General features: G+C 47.8%; 1 protein-coding gene across 4 annotated transcripts in view; it reads right to left on the bottom strand.

Annotated features, from left to right (window-relative positions):
* Positions 1-3296: 3296 nt before the first annotated feature.
* ANKS6 (ankyrin repeat and sterile alpha motif domain containing 6) overlaps positions 3297-20892 on the bottom strand; it is a 47184-nt gene continuing 29588 nt past the window's right edge. The window contains exons 13-16 of one of the 4 annotated variants that reach the window (XR_005057480.2): positions 18789-18856; positions 14083-14199; positions 4765-8325; positions 3297-4404 (exon numbers count right to left, since the gene is read on the bottom strand). Coding sequence is in view for 1 of the 4 variants with exons in the window: in XM_037004050.2 (XP_036859945.1) it covers positions 8221-8325; positions 14083-14199; positions 18789-18856 (290 nt within the window). In the remaining 3 variants the exon portion in view is untranslated. Of the gene's footprint in view, positions 8326-14082; positions 14200-18788; positions 18857-20892 lie in introns of all 4 variants that reach the window. The other 3 variants (XR_012127163.1, XM_037004050.2, XR_005057481.2) reach the window with 3 other exon arrangements.

The following is a 20892-nucleotide window of genomic DNA, read 5'->3' as shown; positions in this document are numbered from 1 at the left end:
GTGTGGCCCAGGAATGTTTAAGTGATCCATGTTCAAGACCATGGTGGAAAGTGGATCAAAGTAGAGCTGTTACACAGGTCTAAAGAAGACACCCTGCACCTTGTGCTCTTTTGTCCAATTCTTTCTTTGCATCTTGCCCTACACAATGTGGGTTGTAAACTGAATTATGTGTGTTAAGTTCATTGCTATTTACCAAACAAATATTTTCCACTCATTCTTGCAATTCATTTGGCCAGTTGCATTCCTAGGCCTTGCCTCAGGTCCATATCCCAGCTCCCCTGCTACCAGCTTGGGGTTCACTGATGTGGCAAAGCACATTCTCTGCACTGTGGCTGGTGCACAGCTCCTGTGGCCTGACCCCCAAGGAAATGGGAGAGAAAACAAACATTTAAACACAGCTAATGCCCATGAGCACTCACCCTGTGCCAGGTACCATGTTGAACATTTCACCTGAATTATCTCAGTTAATCCTCATGCTACCATATGAACCCGGATTGTTATCTCTCCAGTGGGTCCTAACCTCCACGGAAGCAGGGACTTTGCTTAGCTTCCTAGTGCACTCCAGTGACTAGGACGGTGCTTCATCAGCAGGGCTGAAGGAGTTTGTAAATCCTTGTTTCAGCAATCGAGAAACAGATAAGCCTTCACCTACCTGAGGAAGGCCATCGCCACCTCCAGTGCCTCCCAGCAGGCCTGGGACTCCAGGCGGCCCGAAGGGCATTGCCTCGGAGAATTCTGTCTGACACAGGCTCTTGACTGCTGTCCCACATGACATAATAAAGTCAGTTTGCCCGGAGGCCCCCTCACCCATGAAGCCAGCCTCCAGAAGCCACAGCGACACTCGGGTACAGCCTCCAGATCCAGATTCTTCTTCGTGGCTGAGGCTCCTCTCCATGCAGGCCCCAAATACCCATTTAAAAAGTCCCTGCTCACAGGCTGGGTTCCCTGGGAGCAGACTCTGGGAGGGGAATAGCCTGCAGCATGCAGTTTAGGGACTGGTCTTGGAAGGGACACCTGGGGCACGGCAGGGGAATGTGGGAAGAGTTGGGGTCGTCTCACCAGAGGTACAGGGACTGGTGAGGAGGTGGGGGTAAGTGGGAGTGGTGGGGCTGGGGCCCCTAGGAGGAAGCAGCAGCTGAAGGAGGCCTTTGGCCAACAAGCATCATCCATGCCAACATGGAAGTGCTCTGAAAACACTCATCTGCGACTCAAAGGAATGTTTTTGATTGTGATGAAAGTAAAGACAATCAGCTGAAAGAGCTGCGAGCAAGTGAAGCACAGAAGCAGCTCCAACCTGTGAAGAAAGGAAATGAGGAAAGCCGTGCCAAGAAGGTCCAGAGCACATGGGGATAGCGGGTGCTTGGAGAAAGTTCCCACCTCCCAAAGGGGCTGCGTCCGGGAGCCAGGACGTGGGCAGCCCTGCCTCACTCAGGAAGCCATTTCTCCCTGGGCTCTGGAGACACTGGTTTGGGACACTCAGTCCATCTAGACCCCTCCCCTCCCAGCAAGGGGTGTGTGCAGCTGCAAACGGGAGGGAGACCCTGGTGTGGTTACCATCTTTCACATAATGGCAAGGTTGAGATGGACTAATTGAAAGGAAAGGGGTAAAAGACCAGCCAGGTCAGGAGCTCCCCTTTTCTATCTTATAAAAAAAATTATGGTGAAATAGAACATAAAACTTACCATTTAAAAGTGTCTATTTTAGTGGCATTAAAGACACCCACAATGTACAGCCATCACCATTACCTAGTTCCAGAACTTAAAAAGGAACCCCCTGCCCCACCCATTAAGTAGTTATTCCCCATCCCAACTCCTAACCCCTCTCTACCTCTACGGATTTGCCTTTTCTGGACATTTAATGGAATCATACAATATGTGTGATTTCACTTAGCATGTTTTCAAGGTTTATCCATGTTGTCCCATGGATCTATATTTCATTCCCTTTTTATGGCTGAATAGTATTTTATTGTGTGGCTGTTCCATGTTTTGTTTATCCATTCATTCATTGAAGGCTATCTGGATTGTTTCCACCTTTTGGCTTTTGTGAATAGTGCTGCTATGAATATTTTGCATGCAGGTTTTTGCTTGAATACTTATTTTCAATTCTTTTGGGCATATACCTAGGGGAGGAATTGTGGGAGTTTATGGTAATTCTGTGTTTAACATATGGAGGAGTATCAATATATTATTGATATTCCCCTTCTTTTGATAGATTTTCATAGAATCATAGCACAGAAGGGATCTCAAAAGTGACCCAGAAGTGTTTCTCAGGCATTTGAATTTCACACATCAGTAAAACTAAAACTACCATCACCACTACCTCTTCCCCCAAAGGAGGAGGGACCTCCTTCAGAATCAGGGCCAACCCTGTAAAATGTGTATATTTAGTGTAAGGCAAACTCATTGCACTGTAGTTTTTCTCACAACACCTACACCTTTTGGAAATGACTTGCCTGGTCCATCCACCTGAATTCCCTTCTCCAGCCGCCCTGGTATGGGCTCACCCAGGCTCTGTCAGGGGCTGCGGGTGGGGGGCTTTCTGGGGGATACTCCCCTCCTAGGTAGCTCTGGTTCCTGGAATGTCCTTTCATGGAGAGCTGACTGCTTCAGTCTCCCCAGTATCTATCCGCCTTCCAGGGCCCCCCAGACCTGGTCTTACTCCACCTGCTTAAGGACTGAGACCTATGCCACCCTCTGCTCCCTGAATGCTCTATAGGGCTGAGCATGCCAACATGAGACTGATAGGAGAGGTGCGGATGGAGCAGTCTCCCTGACTTGTAAGAATTTTTAGAAAGAACAAAGAGAATCTCCATGTTATTTATAGTATTTCATAGCACTACACGCTATCCAAAATTATGAACAAGCCATACAGACTAACAGGTTTTATTTTTCCTGTTGGTTGGGCTTATACCAACTCAGCGTTCCTCTCTGTGCTGAAAGGCAGCATGGAAGGAATGTGGACTCTTCCTCAGCATGAGAGGCGAGGCCACATTCAAGCCAACTCCCCCTTGTTAGCTGGGGACCTTGGTGAGGTCAGATAACATGTGTGCCACAGCCCCTGAACTGGGAGAAGAGGAACTTGAAGGCTGCCACCCAGGGAAAATGGGGCGGAGGTGAGGCGGCTTACAGAAGCATGGGCACTTGCTCTGTAAAGGTACTGCTGGAAGAAATCTGAGCAGCAATTTATGCCTTTAATGAGCAAAATCAAAGTGAGAGGACAGACTCACGGTTATTTAATGTATGTTTGGCAAACAAAAATCCTTCAAAGAACCCTCTGTATGGAAATAATAATAAAATAGTAATAAAATGAAGTGTTTAATGGTGAGGAACAGGGAAACCTGCTCTATAGGGCTGAAATCAATTAGCATCCTTGACTCTTACCAAAAAATACAGTGGCCCTGCTGAGGACCTGGCCTCAGGCTACCTCCCACCCCCACCACCAAGGGGCAAGGGGGCCAAAGGCTCCCTGCAGAGGACAGTCAGGCCCTGGCTCCATCCACCTTAGGGAGCTGGCTCGTGCCTGGGGAAGGCCCAGAGCAGGGTGCCTGGATGGCCTCCACCTTGGGAAGGAAGCTGAAGACCAACGAAAGGGGCTCCCTGCCCCAGCCACTACCAGTGCTCTCTGCGGCACTTCCCTTCTGTCAGCCCCGAGCCCCCAGCTCCGGTGACTCACTGTCTACAGCCTGGCTTCTCAGCTGGAGGGCTGCAATGTCAGGCAGGGTCTAATCCCCTTAGGCTGCAGGTTACAGAGGAGCAGAGTCCCTCTGAGGCCAGCGGGAGCCTGGCAAGCCCTCCAGAAATCAAATTTGAGGACAATCCACTCAGGGAGGTGACTCACCTCCCACCTCCCCCAGGAAGGAGATGCATTCATTCTCTCTAGTCTGTCCTACAGGATTTCGTACTGACTTTATCAAGGGAAACATCAGGTCTCCTTACATGTTGAACGCAATCTATTGGTCAAAAATATGTGATTATCGTGCTTGAAATGGACAAGAACAGGCAGGCATAGATGACGCTTCACGCCTTCGGGCTGGGCTGCAGGATCTTCCCAGGAAGGGGCCCAGCCTTCAGGAGGTAGCTCAGGTCAGCACAGCTGTCCACAGCTGTCTACCCAGGGCCTGGCCTGCACAGCAGTGACTTTGGGCAGCTCCAAGGCAAAAGTAGGTCGGAGAGGTGTCCTGCCCGTTCTGCGCTTTGGACTGGCTCTTGGGACTAGGCTGGAATACCTTCTCTCTGTCCACCTTGCTGGGAATCATAATCACACGAACACCCTGCGTCAAGGCAGCTGGGGGGCTGGGACCCTCTTCCAGCCCTCACTTCCTCGGGGCTCTGATGCCAGCAGAATCTAAGCCGCTGCCACCTTTGGCTGAGGCTGCTTGTTCTGGCCTCATTCTCCAGCCACGGCTTCACGAGGCAGACGGAAGGCAAAAGAGGGGAGAAGGGAAAGGTGAGAGGGAAGAGATTGATTTCAAACGTGCAGCCACTGTGGAGCTCTTTACACATCTTCCACATGGTGTGAAAAGGGCTTTCTCACATTCTTCTGACCCTCAGCACCCTGGGGAAAGCCATCCCTTTGTACCCTGAGGGAAACTGAGGTTCAAGGGGAGGAAGACAATGCCTGGTGTTACCCAGTGAGAAGTGGCTGAGCCAAATCCCAGGGCTAGTGCTGACCCTAGATTCAGTGCTCGTTCCAGGCTAACAGACTGCTTGTACGCATTTCAAAGAAAAGAAGCAAAAATCAGAAAAAGCAGGTATCTAACTCACCCCCAATGACATGAAAATCCACAAATGTTACGTGCCAACTGCCTTCACACATGCAGTCTCCCCACCGGGGTGCCCTTGCTCTTCACCTGCCAGCTCTCCCATGGGCCTGCCCAGGCCATGCCTCAGCTGTCACTGGTGACATTCTCCAAGCCACAGACCTAGCACACGCCTTTGTTACCAGACTCCTAGCATGGCTTAGCACTGTTGTATCTGTGTGCTTGTCTTCTCCAAGATAAACATAGCTTCCTTGAGGGCAGGGATGAGTGTGTGTTCATCTCTGGACCCAAAGCACAAGCAGGGGTAGGCTCAGGGTAGATGCTCAGTAAACATTCTGTGAATGAAAGAATGAAAACGTAAACATTCTCCTTGCAGAACTAGCTGGCCTCCAAGTAATGGTCTGATGCCGAAGCAAGAAAGTAGAAACATTCCCCTGGGAAGCAGCAGGTGGAGCATGGGCACCCCGCACACACCAGGAAGGAGACTGCACCAACCCAGGGACAGGATGCCCTCCACGCTGCAGGAGACCCCCAAGACAGGCCTCTGAGCAGGGCCCCAGCCATCTCAAAGTCAGGGCTCCCCATCCCGAAGTCTCACTGCCAACCAGGTCACCTCTGCAGAGCTGCGGGGAGAGACCAGGACCAAGAATCCCAACCCAGCTGCAGCCCTTGGGAGCCCCATGGCCCCACTCCCAGCAGCTGTGAGACCTCATGGCTGCCACTTTCCTTGTCAAAGGAGGGTTTCCAGGGGTGTCCCAGGTACCTGTCTTGCAATAGCACCGTGATCAAACATGTGGGAAATGCCACCCACATGTGACACGGCCCCCTTGAAGATGTCCTACACAGACCAGCATGCTCAAGGTTGAGATGTCCTGCAGCAAATATCATGTAACTGGGCTTTGATTCTGTGTCTCCTAAGCCCATCTGATCACAGAGCCTGAACCCACTTTCACATGTATACTCCCTTTATTTTTCTTTATGAAAACCTAGTAACACCCTGTGGAACTAGCGTTTCAAGGAATACACTTTTGGAAATACTGGTGAAGGTCACTGAGCAAGGGAAACATTGTGGAGGGGAGCAGCCTCCTGGAGGCAGGCTGTATGTGTGGGGTGAGAAAGGTCACCAGGAACGGGATGATCATGGTCCAGAAAGGGTGCCAGCAATCTCTCACCAACCAGCACACAAACTGCCTGGGAGAAAAAGCCTTAGAATCACTTGAGTCCAGTGCAAAAGACAAGAAAAGCATCTGTCCCAAGCCTGTTTTCCCATCTGTACAATGGGAATAAGCCCTGCTCCGTCTAGGGTTATCAGATGAAATTATGGAGGTTTGCATCTGTGAAAAGCTGACCTCCCAGCACAGCTCCTGTGGATGTGGGATTTATCTGACAGGAAGTTGTACAAATATAGTGGCTATGAAAGGAACAAAATAACGGTGAAAAGCAGGCACAAAATTTCCATGCACATAACTTGGGGGCCATGTATTTCAGGGACTAACAGCTCTATGACTACCGATAACCCCTGAAGATGTCAGTACATTAAAACAGCAGGAATCCTGGTCCTCCTAGCAGTACGAGTCTGTGGAAAAGGCACAGGCTCAGAAGCCCACCAGACCCAGTTCTCAGCTGGCTTTGCCCCTTCTGGGCTGGTAACTGGCATACAGCTCTGCTCCTTGGTGCCTGCCTCCCTGATGCACAGGCTGAAGTTAAACATTTGCAGATGGCAGTGAGGACGGATGATGCTGAGGCCAAGCTGCCCCACACAGTAGATGCTCCTTAACTGTCTCAGGCTGGGAAGTGAGGAGCATTTATAAGATGTCTGTCAGTGATGGTTAAAGCGACACCTTTTCTCTGAAAGCCAACTGCTGTGGGTGGGAGGATGCAGATGAAGCAGGCCCAGCACCCACTGGGTCAGCAGGTGGAGGGACAGCACGACCAGCCTCTGGGAAGCACAGTAACAGCCACCTCTAAAAGCTAGGGGGTGGGGAGGGGCCTTCATGGCTGGGGGCAGGGACGGAAGAGAGATGGCACCTCACCGAGACCAACATGTGGCCCGGAAGAGGTCAGGATAAAGGTCAGAATTCCACGAAGGCTGCTGTCTATTGGGCACTTTCTGTAGGCCAAGTACTTCTGCACACTGGCTCTACGCTCTGATGAAGAGGCCTCACAGCTGGCTAGCTGTGGGGCTAGACCTGAACTTTGAGCTGAGTCCAGAGCATAAGCTTTGTCCACTCCACCGTGCTGCTCCCCAAGGTTGGGATCATCCATTGATGTATTCTCTTGCCTGTCGAGGTCCTCAAGAGTGGGGACTGGCTCCTCTCTGAGTACCCAGGCACATGACAGAAATGCCTTAAGTGCTGACCCAATGAAACACTCATTTGAAAATAACTTCAGAAAGCTACTGGATTTAAAAAGTCAGAGCCCTTCTAATATAATATGACATGGTAGAAAACTACATGGGCCAATTCTCTACTGAAGAACACAGAATTAAGGGGGTTGAGAAGAAATTCTCTGCTTCTTTGCCTAGAAAATTTGAGCACCAAAGTCCTTCCACCCTGTAATGTAATAGTGTCTTCTGCTCCCACTTGAAGTGCAGAAAGCCCTACAGTGATATGAGCGACCAGCACGGTGTATCAAAGCATCACCATGCTGATCCCTGATCTTGCAGGGGAAACTGAAGGCCAAAAAGGAGACAGGATTCCCCCAAGATCACAGAGTAGACCTCCTCTTTGTTCCTATATAAAGGCTGCCTTTGCCATAAAGAAAAATGCATTCAACATACACCTCCTGAACACCTGTTGTATGTTGTATGCAGCAGGTACAGTGAAGTGCAAGAACAGAGTTATAAACAGGCAGCCGGGGATCCCAGTGGCTGGAAGGGTTAGTTCTGTGTAAGGGAGTTAAGAAAGACTTCATTCGATAGATGACTTGGATCACAAGGAAGAGGGCCCAAAACACGAGCTGCCCCATCTAAGTTTAGAGCTGTTGGGAAGCCACCACCTGAATGAAGAGCGCACCTCCCAGCCTCCTTGCATCCAGGTGTGGCCACGTGAAGAGTGGTGGCTAGTGGAATGTGAGCAGTTCAGAGCGAAGCTGTTAAGAACGGTTATGCCTTCTCCAACATCCGTCCCCCTGCTGGCAGCCAGAAGCAAAGACTCTGAGGCCCTGAGGATGGACGGCAGAGCCACGGATGAAAGGAGCTGGGTCCCGCAATCACTGGGGGAAACCACCGGCCAAGCAGAGGCAGCCATAGTGGACTTCACACGCAAATGCATCTCTGTTGTGTGGCGTTTGTTATAGCAACAGTCACAACCAACCACTGCAGCAGGAAACAGCAAGACTGAGGCCCAGCGCTCTGGCAATGCAAACGGCTGTCCAGGGCCTGGGGAAGGGCTGATGGTAGCAAGGGCGGTGGTGCTGGGACTTGAAAGCTTATGCCGGTTGGTGAGCACAGGAAGGAGGATCACGCACAGGGACTGTTTCCAGGGGCCCTGGTGTTGCTGGCACTGCTCTCAAAGGAAGAGTGGAAGTTGTGAATAGTTTCCTGTAAAATTTGTCTCTCACGTCCCTGTGGAGGAAATTGAAAACAAACACAGAAAGTCTTGTTAAATCTTTTAACCATCAACTCAACTGACACAGTGTTTTTAATACTCAACTCATACTTGAAAAACCCTGGCCGTCTTGGGGAAAATAAACTACCTAATTGAAAGAATACCAAGTTTAATAAAAACACACAGAGTCAGAATCTCCCCCGGCATCTACAATCACAGCACACCAGGGCTGGAAAGGCCCCAGAGAAGCAGGGGTCCAATCCCGGGACAAGGATGGGAGACAGAGCCCAGGTCACCTGGCCTGGAAGGGAGGTTTCCTCCCCTGCTTCACTGTGTGCATGTTTCCAGCCCTGAGTTTTCCAGGGAATTCAGTGGGAGCTAAACTTCTTTCTGCTACAGAGTGAGAGTTTGATCTAACTCCCTCTTTCCCAAAAGACGTCAGATTCCTTTTCACAGTGTTTCACTTCTCACCCCATCCCTGCAACATTCACTCCACCACCAGGCCTTACCACAGGGTTTGAGATGGGAAAAAAGGATGTGGATGTTTCTTTCAGCCCAGAGAGCATCTTCACTGAATATCTACGCCACAGGCTGCAAGGTGTAGAGGTTAAGAAACGAGACTAGAGTCAAACAGCCTGGGTTCAAATCCCATCCCTCCATTTACGAGCTGGGCAACCTTAAGCAAGAGACTCAATCCCCCTGGGTTTAGTTTCGTCATCTATAAAATGAGGACAATAATAATACTCAAATGGTTGCTGCCAACAGCAGCCCCCGGGCAGGCAGCAGAGATTGGCAGGTCCAGCCCTTAGAGGACAGCAGTGTGCATTACACATGTGTTTCTAAAATCAACAAATAAATGTGGTCAAAATATAAAGAAAGTTCAAAATGAATACTCTCTGGTAGATTTTTCTCTGCTAAGTATAAAAAGGAAAAAAATATAGGGCACTGAATGAGTCCAGACTTCAAATTTCTGCTTCTTATATTTCATAGACTCCCAACACCCCAGAGGGGTCTCCCTCCAGACTCCCCAGACCCCAAACCCTCCTGCACTGATGAGGCCTCCCAGGCACCTGAGAGGGCAGTAAGAGTTCCATTCACCCAGACCCTCCCAAGTAATTTTAAACAAGCTGGGAAAATGCCCTCAGGATTCCACCAATGCAGACCTAAAGGCTGCAGGGCAGAGGACGGAGCACGGGCATGGGTCAGAGGACCCTGGGCCCCTCCTCTACCGTTTGCTCATGGTGGCATGGTGGCATCACAGGCGTGACCCCCTGCTACGGAGTTTCTGGGTCTATAAAATGGGAGTAATGTGGTGTGCCACCGTGGTGATGGGGCTCAACCTGAGATAACGAACAGGGTAACACTGTGCAAACTGCAGAGGCTAAGAAATAAACAGAAGGGATGGCGGTGATGTCATCCAACAGCACCTTGGCCTTAAGTGCCGAGAACTGAGGTCAGGATGAGACACGGTTCTCTGCCTCCAGACCTTCAGAGGGAACTGTAGATGATGAAAACCATAATTGTTTCCTGCATCCAAGCTGTTAAAAATGATAACGATAACTGCCCCTTAAAACTCCCTGAGTTTCAGAGAACCTGCCTGATCATTATTAAAAGGAAAAAAGCAAATGGCCATTCAAAGTAGAAAAAAGGATTCAGTCTATCCAGTAGTTAAAGAAATACAAGCTAAAACAACGCACATTTTCTTGGCCAATCAAATTAATAAAAATTTAAAAAACAAACCAGTAGTACTCAGTATTGACCAGGATGCAGACACTAGAACTCACACGCGCACAGCTGGCGGGGATGGTTAGTGACTCTTTGGGGAAAGCAGTTCAGGACGAAGTACCACATACCTTGATTTAGACTTTTTGACTCTGTAATTCCACTTTCAGACATCTATTCTGAGGAGGCAATTAGAAAACCTTATACACAAAGTTGCCCACTGCTGCACTATTTATAGAAAGTTGGGATAGCTACATATCCAACAAGAAGGGATTTAAAATAATTTTAGTACATGCAATGTAAATTTATTATATCATAAAGGTTCTTAATGACATGGGCAACTGTGTATATTTAATGGTAAATGAAGAAAGTAGGATGTAAAATTATGTATCCAAATTTTTCTTAGCCACAGAAAGAAAAACATCTTTCCAAATGTGAAAAGCACTGGTCTCTGGGTGACTGAATTATGATTCCTTTAAAAATTCTTTTCACCTTTTTGGTACTGTGTAAATTTAGTAAAATGAATATGCATGGCTTTGATAACCACAAAAAATGGGAATGGAAAACAGTGGATTAGGACCAACTAACTGTGAAATTCAAGTCATCATTTCTGGTTAACCTCCCCCAACATATAAGCTATTTGACACTAACTCATAAGCAGATTTGAGTATGTATCACAACTTGAATACTGAGACGGGTTCACCCAGAAGTTACATAGCTTACAGGCCAAGGGTCCACAACACTTTGCTACTTTTAGGGCTGAGCCAGGCTTTTGGTTAATATTCACTTTTAAAAGTTTTAGACTAAAATGTTGAAACTTTTCTCGAATGTGTAAGAAATACATTCTATATCACAACCTGCTACATGTCAATATATACAATCGAAACAAGTTTTACTCTTCCTACCTGCAAAAATGCTGGTATTTTCTACCTATTCTGTTTTTCAAAATGCTTGTGAACCACTAAATTGATTCTACAACCCTCCAGCATGCTGTGGACCACAGCTGGGAAGACATTGGTGGGCAAAGAAAGTTGGGCTTCCCCTCCGTCATGTTTTGGTCTGGGTTCTCAAATGTGCACAGAGCATTGAGCCACAGTGAGTATTCTCTTGGCTGAGGCTGAGTTGCAGAAGGAAAAAAAAAAGAATACTAGAAGGGGAAGCTGGTGTCCTGTAACAACCAGGAAAGAGGCAGGAGGCCCTGAAGTCAGGATCAGGTAAGTCCAGCCCAGAACAGCAGAGGCCCAGGGTGTCCAAAGGCCAACCTAAAGGCTCGTGGAAGCCATATTCGGCCCAAGGACTTCTCTGCTCTTCCTAAGAGCCAGCACATAGTTGCAATGGTAACCTAGGGTAGTGCAGCAGAAGATAAGCTTGTTGTAATATTCAGCTTCTGCCAGTCACGCCTTTGCTCTATAACACACTGTATTATATGGTCCTCACTTCCATGGGACTTTGTTTGGTACTTTCTGCCCTCAGATAACAGGGCCTTTCCCCAGAGATTAGTTAGATTGGTTCCTTCCCCTGGTACCTACTTCCATGTGGAATTGCCTGACCTTGTAGGATAGATGCTGCCTGTGGGAAGGACATGGGTGGGATTAAGTGGTCCCACGAATCTGGCATGTCAGAAGGATCTGGGTCTCTTGGTTGGGAGCTGGTAGGCTGGGGCCAAGAAAGACCATTGTCATAGGTTGAATATTTGTGCCTCCCCAAAATTCCTATGTTGAACCCCTATCCCCTAATGTTATAGTGTGAGGAGGTGTGGCCTTTGGGAGCAAATCTTGAGCCATAGCCCCCAAACTTAATTCACCTATCCCCTTCTCAAAGCCCTTGCCTGTATTCGACTGTGTCACCCTTGACTCCCCCAAGAGCCTTAATCTATCCCTCTGGCCCCTCTCACACCAAGCATATTGCTCTCTGTGTGTTCCAGCATTCCTTTCGTTTCTATGTGCACTAAACATCTTCCCACCACAGGGCCTTTGCACATGTGCTTCCCTTTGCCTAGTCTGCACTTTTCTTCTCGCCTTTACTCAGTGGTTCCTGTCCTCCTTCAGATCTCAGTTTTCTTGCCACTCCCCTGGGATGTCTTCCAGGCCTTTCTTTTCCAGCCCCAACTCTGATCAGGAGCTCTCCTCGACATGCACTTGTAGGTTACACGAGACAGGACAGCATAGTGTTCAGGATACAGACTCTGGGTTCCAGTCCTTGCTCCACCACTACTGACTGGGATCTTAGGCAAGTTCCTTAATCTCTCAGTGCTTCAGTTTTCTCATCTCTAAACTGGAATCGGTGGCTTTTATGAAGTTAAATGAACGACTAGATGTGACGTGCTCAGAGCAGTGCTGGGCACAGAGTGCCTGGGACAAAGCAGGTAGTCAAAAGGCTCTTTTTTTGTACAAACCAGTGCTCCAAACACATCTGTGCTTGCTTCAGTTTCTGAAGCCCATGAACCACCCTGGGGCATCAGTTCACAAGTGAACCCTTCTAAACAGCTATGACCTGCCCACTTTCACCCACCTCCACGCCGGCCTCACCACCTACCCTGCTCTAGGAGCAGAGCCGAAGCAGTGGTGGTCCAGAAGTCCGGGTTTATTGCCTGTCTCTGGGACTCAACTTTGCTATCCCAGGGTAAGGTGGCCTGGACTCTCAGAACAGGAGACCAGTATTTAGGAACAGGCCACTTGGGAAAAAGAACAAATAGCAAAACCTCAAGGAAAAATGCAAACGTCTGAAGCACTGCTAACTAAATGACTTTGAATTACCAACCCACAGCCTGGGGACAGGTGAAATCATGGTGTTGTCAGCAACCAAAACCACCACTCCCAGTAGCCGAGGGTGGCAGGAGCCAACCCCACACAGCGTGGTGCTGCAGGAATGCAGGGGGCAGCCCACTGGCCCACAAGCGGGCCATGCCCTCCCTCCCTGAATCCACTCCCTCACCAGCTGGGCAAGGGAAGCGGAGGCTACCAGCTTTCGTGCATTTACTGAGAAAATGTATGCGAGGTGTCCTGAAGATGATAAAGTGCGGCAAGAACATTTATTTGCTGTTGGCGCTATAAGTCTGCTCAGTATCTCTGTGCATACTCAGCAATACAGAGGAAGAACCAGGAAGCAGGTCCTGCTGACAAGCTTGTACCTGGAACAGAGCCTGAGGAACAAACAGCGGAAGAAAAAGGAAAGAGGTAGAGATGTCCGTCACAGTGTACTTATAATGGTAAAATCCTAGACATGGCACTGCGGTCCAACAAGAGGGGAGGTGTCATATAAAGTGAGAAAAAGCAACAGATAAGCAAACATACACTGGTGCTAGAGTAAGAGACAGAAAAACCCGTCCCCTAGTAGGGCAAAACAGGACATAAAGGAATGTGAATAGCCCACAGGCAACTGTAAACTAAGGTCTGCGGAGTGAGTGGTGACTTGCTTTTCATGTGTTGTTTGCTTTTTGTTCTTTGCACACATGGGCCTTGGGTTGGGGGCACTGCTAATCTTTAGCTTTAAAGCTGATGAAACAGAAATTTTAAATTGGACAAAAATGCATCATGCCAACAGCTACAATGGTAACAACAGGATGGGTATGTGTGCCAAAGGCTCTGCAAAGCCTTTTAGTCCTGGCAACAACCCCATTACCCACGCCATAAAGATGAGAGTAAGGCTCAGAGGCTGTGTGACTTCCCAGGGGTAACACAGTAAACAGAGGAGCTGTGATTCAAACCCATGTCAGCCTGGCTCCAGGAGCCCTCTTAACCAGGGGCTCTGCTTCCACTGCTCTCTGGAAGGCAGTACCCAGCCACATGGATTGCAATTACCAGAGGGAATATTTTCTAAATCTAAGAAGAAACCACCTTATGGGAAGAGGGATGTGGAAAAGAAACAGGCTGCACTGGGAGGTAGTAAGCGCTTAGCCCTGAAAAGTGTGCAGGTGGGGCCAGCCTCCGCCACATATGTCAGAGGAGATGCAATCAGACCATGAAGGGCCTGGGGAACACTGAGGGTCTGGGACCCTAGTGAAGCTCTCGGTTGTTGGAAACAGGAGAAGAAAGGTGAGGAACAATCAATACCTTGCCTGCGTTCAGTTCAGAAATCGCTGCCAAAATTTGCTGCCTGGATCCATCTGTCTTAATACCCAGCTCCTTCAAGTCGCCGTCGGTAAGCGTGAGGAATGCCTCCATATCCACCTGGCAAGAGAGAACAGGATTCGTTGCCATCTGCTCGATGCCACACCTCTTTCTCCCAAACCACCACAGAAAGATCATAGTCATGAGCTATTAGTGCATATTAGCAGTGAATTAATTATGATCTACTACTTCCAATTCCTGACCTGATGCTGAAAATTTGGTTGACAATATCATTAAGAACTAGCCCACCTCAGAGGTTGGACTGGGATTTTCAGCATAGGAGCATGTGGGAAAGACCCTGAAAATGAAACAGGAAGTCAGGAAAGTCTCTAAGGCATTACTACAGGTGGCTAGAGTGGTAAAAATCCAAGTCTGATTATTAGAAAGTTAATTCCAATGTTGCTGCATGTCTAAGAATACTGGATACTGTGCAGACAATGTGGGTGTGTGGCGGTACTCACCACGTTTCCCCCCAGAGGACAAGAGAGATGCAGACTGTGGAAAGACACAGTGAGAACACAAACAAGCAGAAGCAGTAAGGGAAAGAAAGGTCACTGAGAACGGAGGCAGAGGAGGGCTCAGGACATAGGCATCTTAAATCTGTATGATCCTTGGCTTCTACGGGTGCAATCCTAACATTTCTGTTATCTCTGCTCAGGCTGCAGCTCCAAGGGAAAGGCTAACAGGCCTCCTGCGATAGTTTCCAGGCATCAGCATCTGTCTCTCCAAGGCAGGGCTGAGGGAAGGGTGGATGTGACTTGAATGATGTAAGTACCTACCACCCTGCTTGTGGGATGACAGTGACCTCAGACATAGGAGGGGGCACCTGGGCAGGTACTTTAGCTAAGTTTCCAGCCAAGAAGTATGACTTCTCCCATCACTTAGCTTACAGGGTGGCTGTAGGTTCTATACAAAGTTTAAAATAAGCTTTATAAACTGTATTTATAAATTATAAAAATATTATACTTTAGTTATATAACACTGTCATTTAAAAGAAAATTTTCATAACTGATTGAAAGCTCTTAGTTCTTCACTTTATTAGTCTTTGTTTTCTATTCCCTCACAGATATTGAATAAGATTCTGAAAACTCTTCCTCAACACATTTGATGTATGTAGAAATAGAGGATTTTTTTTTCTGAAAAATGTCCCTGTCTTTCCTTCTATTAATAGTCACTTCACTTTCCTGGATTAAAAAAAACCTTGAGCCAGGTTTGAGTCAGTGGGAAAGGGTGTGCTCCCCACCACCCCGCCTCTGTCCGGGACTTCACAGCTCACCTGGTGCTGAGGGGCTGAATGAACGGTGACATGGTGTTTGCAGAAACCACCTGACCCCACCAGACACCCCCTCCCCCGCCATCCCAGGCAAAGGCCCCACACCCAGCAGGTCCTCTTGGCCGGCTCCTCAGCACGTCTCTGGTGTCCTGCATGTAAACCCTCTTGCTCAGGGACCCACTGCTTTCTAACCAGTTTCTCCCTTCTGTGGTTCTGCCTCCAGCTCCCCCTCCAACCCTTGTCCACCTTCATACCAGAGGCCAGATTTTTCAAGCCTGCATCTGCTTTCAGCCCCTGGCCTACAGAACCATGTGCACACTGTCCAGGCCCTGCCTCTGCTCTCTCCTCCACGTGCGCCTGGCCCACACCCAGCCAAAGGGCCGATGCTCTCTGAGCATGCCTGCTCCCTCTTCCCAGATGTCCTTCCAAGCCCTGTGCCTCTCTTTCTTTGGTTCAAACCTCAGTTTACTCTCAGTTGAGGCCTCCTCTGGCCCTCCTTCTATAGACCCCTCTCCTAGGCTCCCAGAGTATTCTGGGTATTTCTGTGTTTCCTGGGGCCAGTGTCAGGCAGAGGTGCTGCTAGGGGGCAGAGACTTGAGTAGTGTTTGCTGACTGAATGAATGACCACATTAATCAATATTCTACTGCCTCCCCATCTGTACTGACCTTCTTAACCTTTACCTCTGTCAACTCTGGAGGCTGCCAAGCTCTCACAGCTAATTTTAGGTGGTGAGCACCAGGGCCTGAATTCTCCTCTGTGAGTATTTGAGGAGGATTTGCAGGGATGAGGCAGAAACAGCCCAGTGTTCTTTCAATATTCATGCCTTACTTTTTTCTTAGTAATAAAATCCCAATTTTCAGCTAGGCACATTTCAATGAAGCTAGAATACTGTATTTCTAAGCATATGTCAGGCGACAGACTTCTGGTTTATGGTACTTTGGGAAGTACCTTTAAAAAAAGTTCTACTCTTTAATAAAGGAGAAATGTGTCCTTCTGCTCCTTCCTCCTGTCCTGCTGACTATTATGGACGTAATGACTGGAGCTTCAGGAGCTATGTAGGAACACATATGCTAGTGATGATGGAACAGAGAGCTAGAAGGAACTTAGATGACTCACTTCCAAACTTTCTGTGGGAAAAATAATCTTCTATTTTGTTTAACACAATTATTTTGAGATATTTCAATACATGCAGCAAAACCCATCCTAATACAGGTAGAAAGATGAAAATTATTAGGCTGTCTTCACTTTCTGTATGGCAAGATAAGAACATGTATTAACTTCATCTTTCTTCCAAATTCTCAACAATAACTAAAAATACATAGTAATAGGGAGAAATTTCTACCAGCCCTGGAAATGAGGGAAAGGCGCTATCTACATGTCAGATACTTCAAGGAGTTTCTGCACGGGACTAAGAGGCGGTGGGGACTGGGCACGGAGGTAAGGGCGAAGACAGTCATCAGAGTTAAAACCTCAGTCCTGTTAAAGCCTTCAAGAGAACATGGGGTGTGGATCCATCTAGACAGCAAACCTCATACAGTGCTAACCAGCTTATATATTGTCCAGAAAGGGGCAAAGGACAGGGGGAGACAGCTGAGCTGGGTCCTATCAAGGGCAGGCACCCGCATCAGGTGACTACAGGGTACTACGTCAGCTACCCTCACACTATCCCCGTGCACATGGGCACTCTCCAGCCAGGGGCCTCAGGCCCTTCCCCCAGTGCTGCCCCACTTAGGCCCCAGCACCTCCCTGACCCCAGGAGCCACGGAGACTTTCAGGTGGGTGAGTTTAACTACAGCAAGTCTGCACAGCCCACCTTCTCCCTTCCCTTTGAAACTCCCAAAGCTTCACATCTCATCTGGAACATACCTCAGCTCCCCAGGACATTTGCAGCAACCACCGAATGACAGGTGAACCCCCAGGAGGACCAGCTCAGAAAAGGGGATGAAGCCAAGAAATCAAGACAAACGTTGCCTTGTGAAACAAATACTTCAAGAAACAGAAGCGTCCCTTGAGACGTGTTCTCCGTACACTCCAAGAGGACAGGGAGCATATAAAACAAAAGCAGGCGGCCCTAAGCAAACAGGAGCGATTGCTTGGCAGTGCGAAAAACCACCACTGAAGTTTAAAACACCAAGGAGGCAGAAGGATGCGCAACCCAGGGAAGAAAGCTGTGGCACCTCATCAGTTCCTTGAACCAAAATATAAACTCCTGGGTTGCATCTCAAGCTTGTTGGGGACAATGAGAGAGTCTTGTGATTGTTGCTGCAGTTACGACAGTCGTCCTGTGCTGACCTGGGCACCAGAACGTTCCAAACCGACGATTACACCCTGGTGGCTGGTGGGCCTGCAGCAGAGTTCTATCTGACCAAAATGGCAAATTTTCACAGCTGAGGGAGATATAATTCACCTACCATAAAATTCACCCATTTAAAGTGTACAATTCAATGGTTTTCAGTATACTCAGAGTTGTGCAACCATCACCACACTCAATTTTAGAACATTTCCATCACTCCAAAAAGAAACCCATATTCACAGAGCAATCACTCCCCATTCTCTCCTCCCCCTACTCCCTGGCAACCACTAATTACTTTCTCTCTCTACAGATTTGCCTATTCTGGACATTTCACATAAATGGAATCGTACCATATGTGGCCTTTTGTGCCTGGCTTCTTTCACTTAGCATGTTTTCAAGGTTAATCTAAAAGCAGCATTTCATTCCCTTTTATGGCCAAATTATATTTCACTATGTAGAAATAACACATTTTATTTATCTATTCATCAGTTGATGGACAGCTGGGTTGTCACCCACTTTTTGGCTATTACGCTGCTATGAACATTCATGTTCAAGTTTTTGTGTGGATAAAGGTTTCCAGTTCTCTTGGAGTATACCTAGCAGTGGGATTGCTGGGTCACATGGTAACTTTATATTTAACATTTTGAGAAATGGCCAAACTGTAGAACAGTGATTTTTTTAAATGTGTGTGAGTGCTTTTAAGCCAATAGGAACTCTCTCAGGTTAACACAGGCCCTCCATCCAGACACTTAATAGAGATTCATTAGGATTTGATTTTAACCCGCTTTAAACCTAAAAGCCTGCCAGTCAATCCCTTCAACAAAAGTGTGTGCAGGACAGACACAAACTTTACTAAAGAGAGCAGTGCTCAAAATCACAGAATGCTGTTATAACAAACAAGCCATAAGGTCCCCAGGACATCGCTATGATGAACTGAACTAAATGTGCGGAACACCAATTCTCTTTCCTCAGCTTTCTCAGTGAAAAAGATCAATCTAGGCTTGCAGGATGAAAACCCACGTATTTAGATGATTTTTTTAATGCTAAAATTCAGACTGACATTCAAAAAAAAACATCCTTACCTCCTGCTCCTCAAAAATGGGCTGGTATTTCTCAAGTGATAATTTCTTAAGGATTCCAGTCAGTTCATCTTCAAGAGAGAAAGATGTGAAAGAGCATTTTAGAATTCGAGAAAATGTATCAAGAGAGTGGTCTTCCAACTTGCATAAAGCAGTGGCAACCTTATTTCAAATGAAATTTGACAGGAAACCCCAACACAGAGCACAGGTCTAGGCCACGCTCTTGCGGATGAAGCTGAGGACTGGTTCTGAGCCCCCTTTCAGCCACTCTGCTCCCCTCAGGACACACCCTTGTCATCTCCCCAAGTCAAACCAGGCTGTGGAGACAGAAGATGGGGAGGTTCAGGACTAGGCTGACACACCAACGGCTGCGACCACCAAGTTCTCTGAGTGCTGCTGGGACGAAAACTCCACCTTCTGTCCAAGAACAGTTCTTAATTATGATTTTTTTGACTGCTGGTAGCTGCACCTGCAGTAAATGCTGATGCCAGCAAGTTGTCAGCTTGCAGAGAGAGACTGGAGCAGAGCAGGCGGATGGGGTTCAGGCCAGAACTGAGGTTTGGCTCAAGTGCGAGGAAGCTGGGGGCTTCCTGAAGGAAGGCTGCTTCTGAGAGGAACAGCAGAGCCAGAGGGGCGCAAGGAATACAAGGGCTTTTAGCTATCAAGCTTTCGGTGGGTGGGAGGAGGTAAAGAAAAGAGAGCAAGACCAGTATCTGAGCCCTGAAGAAACATTCATTCACACATTCAATAGTGATTTACCAGACTAGGCTACGGGAACTCAACAGGGACCAAAATAGGACAAGTAAGACAGGCCAAAGGCAGCAAGGATGAACAGAGCAGTGTGGGGCAGATGAATGGGGAAGGGAGAATGTTTCATTGAGGGTGGTGAGGGAAGGTCTCTTCTGTAAGGTAACATCTGAACAGTAAATGAAGGAGTGAGCTGTGCAGTTATCTAGGGAAAGCACCAGGCAGCATCCAGGCAGCTGGAACAGCAAGTACAAAGGTCCTGGGACAGTGGGTGCAGTTCACAGAAGAGTAGGCTGGAGGTAAGGAGGCCTGGGTTCCTTTTTTATTCATTCATTCAATAGTGGCTGCCAACATGCCTACTACATGCTGAGCATGCAAGGGTGGAAAGGCCCATGCTATGGAGGAGCTCAGCATGACTGGGAAGATACAACGAGGGTGAGAGCCGATGCAGTGTTTACCGTCAGGCATCCAGCAGTACCTGGATGATCCATTTGTTTTTCACAATAATCACATGAGACAGACCCTATTACTGTCCCCATTTATGGAAAGGAAGGAAGGCACAGAAAGGCTGGCTACCATATTGTGGGTGGGGTCACACTGCTAGTCCACAGCAGAGCAGGGATTCAAAACCAGTGGTCTAGCTACCAGGCCTGAGTTACCCTGCCCGCTCTGCCACCTCCCACATTGGTGATGAGTGCTATGATGAAGGGCACAAACAAGGGATTCTGGACAAGAGAGGACAGCTGACCAGCTCAAGGCTTCACAGAAAGAGCTGCTACTGAGGTAGGAAGTGAGATGAATCAAGTCCCAGTCCACACATCACCTCACCTACTGTAGTTTCATGACACAAAACCTTTGCTCCTGCTGTCCCCTCCACATGCAGTTTCTCCCCACAGTGGTGTGCTGGTAAATGGTTAGCAGCTGGCTCTCTCCATGTATGTAGGTACACAAGTTAATTGCAGGTTTTACTTCTATAACGGATGTGTAGCACACAGTTTACATATAACAATATATATAACACTCTTTCTCATAAATTCAATATAGCCAATGCTTTCATTGCATTTCCAGCATCTTGAATACTTTATGGATTTTTGTCCTACTCTTGTACCTATAGCCATTGACTATGGTTCCAACATGAATACTGGTTCATAATTCCATTCATGTGAACATGTAAGATGAAACGAAACAACAAATACGTATGTTGGAACTTCATGTGGCATCTTTGCTGAATCAGACAATGATTTTCAAACCTGGAAAATTCTCAATTTTTTGTGCTATTCACAATGTAACAGACATGACATGTTAAGTTTAACCTGCATCATTAACATTTTCTTCACTGTCCAGATTATATCTAGACGAT

Source organism: Manis javanica, chromosome 2, assembly GCF_040802235.1.
Source record: "Manis javanica isolate MJ-LG chromosome 2, MJ_LKY, whole genome shotgun sequence".
Taxonomy (NCBI): Eukaryota; Metazoa; Chordata; class Mammalia; order Pholidota; family Manidae; genus Manis; species Manis javanica.
Note: the sequence above shows the minus strand (reverse complement) of the source record. Positions and strands in the feature narration are given on the sequence as shown.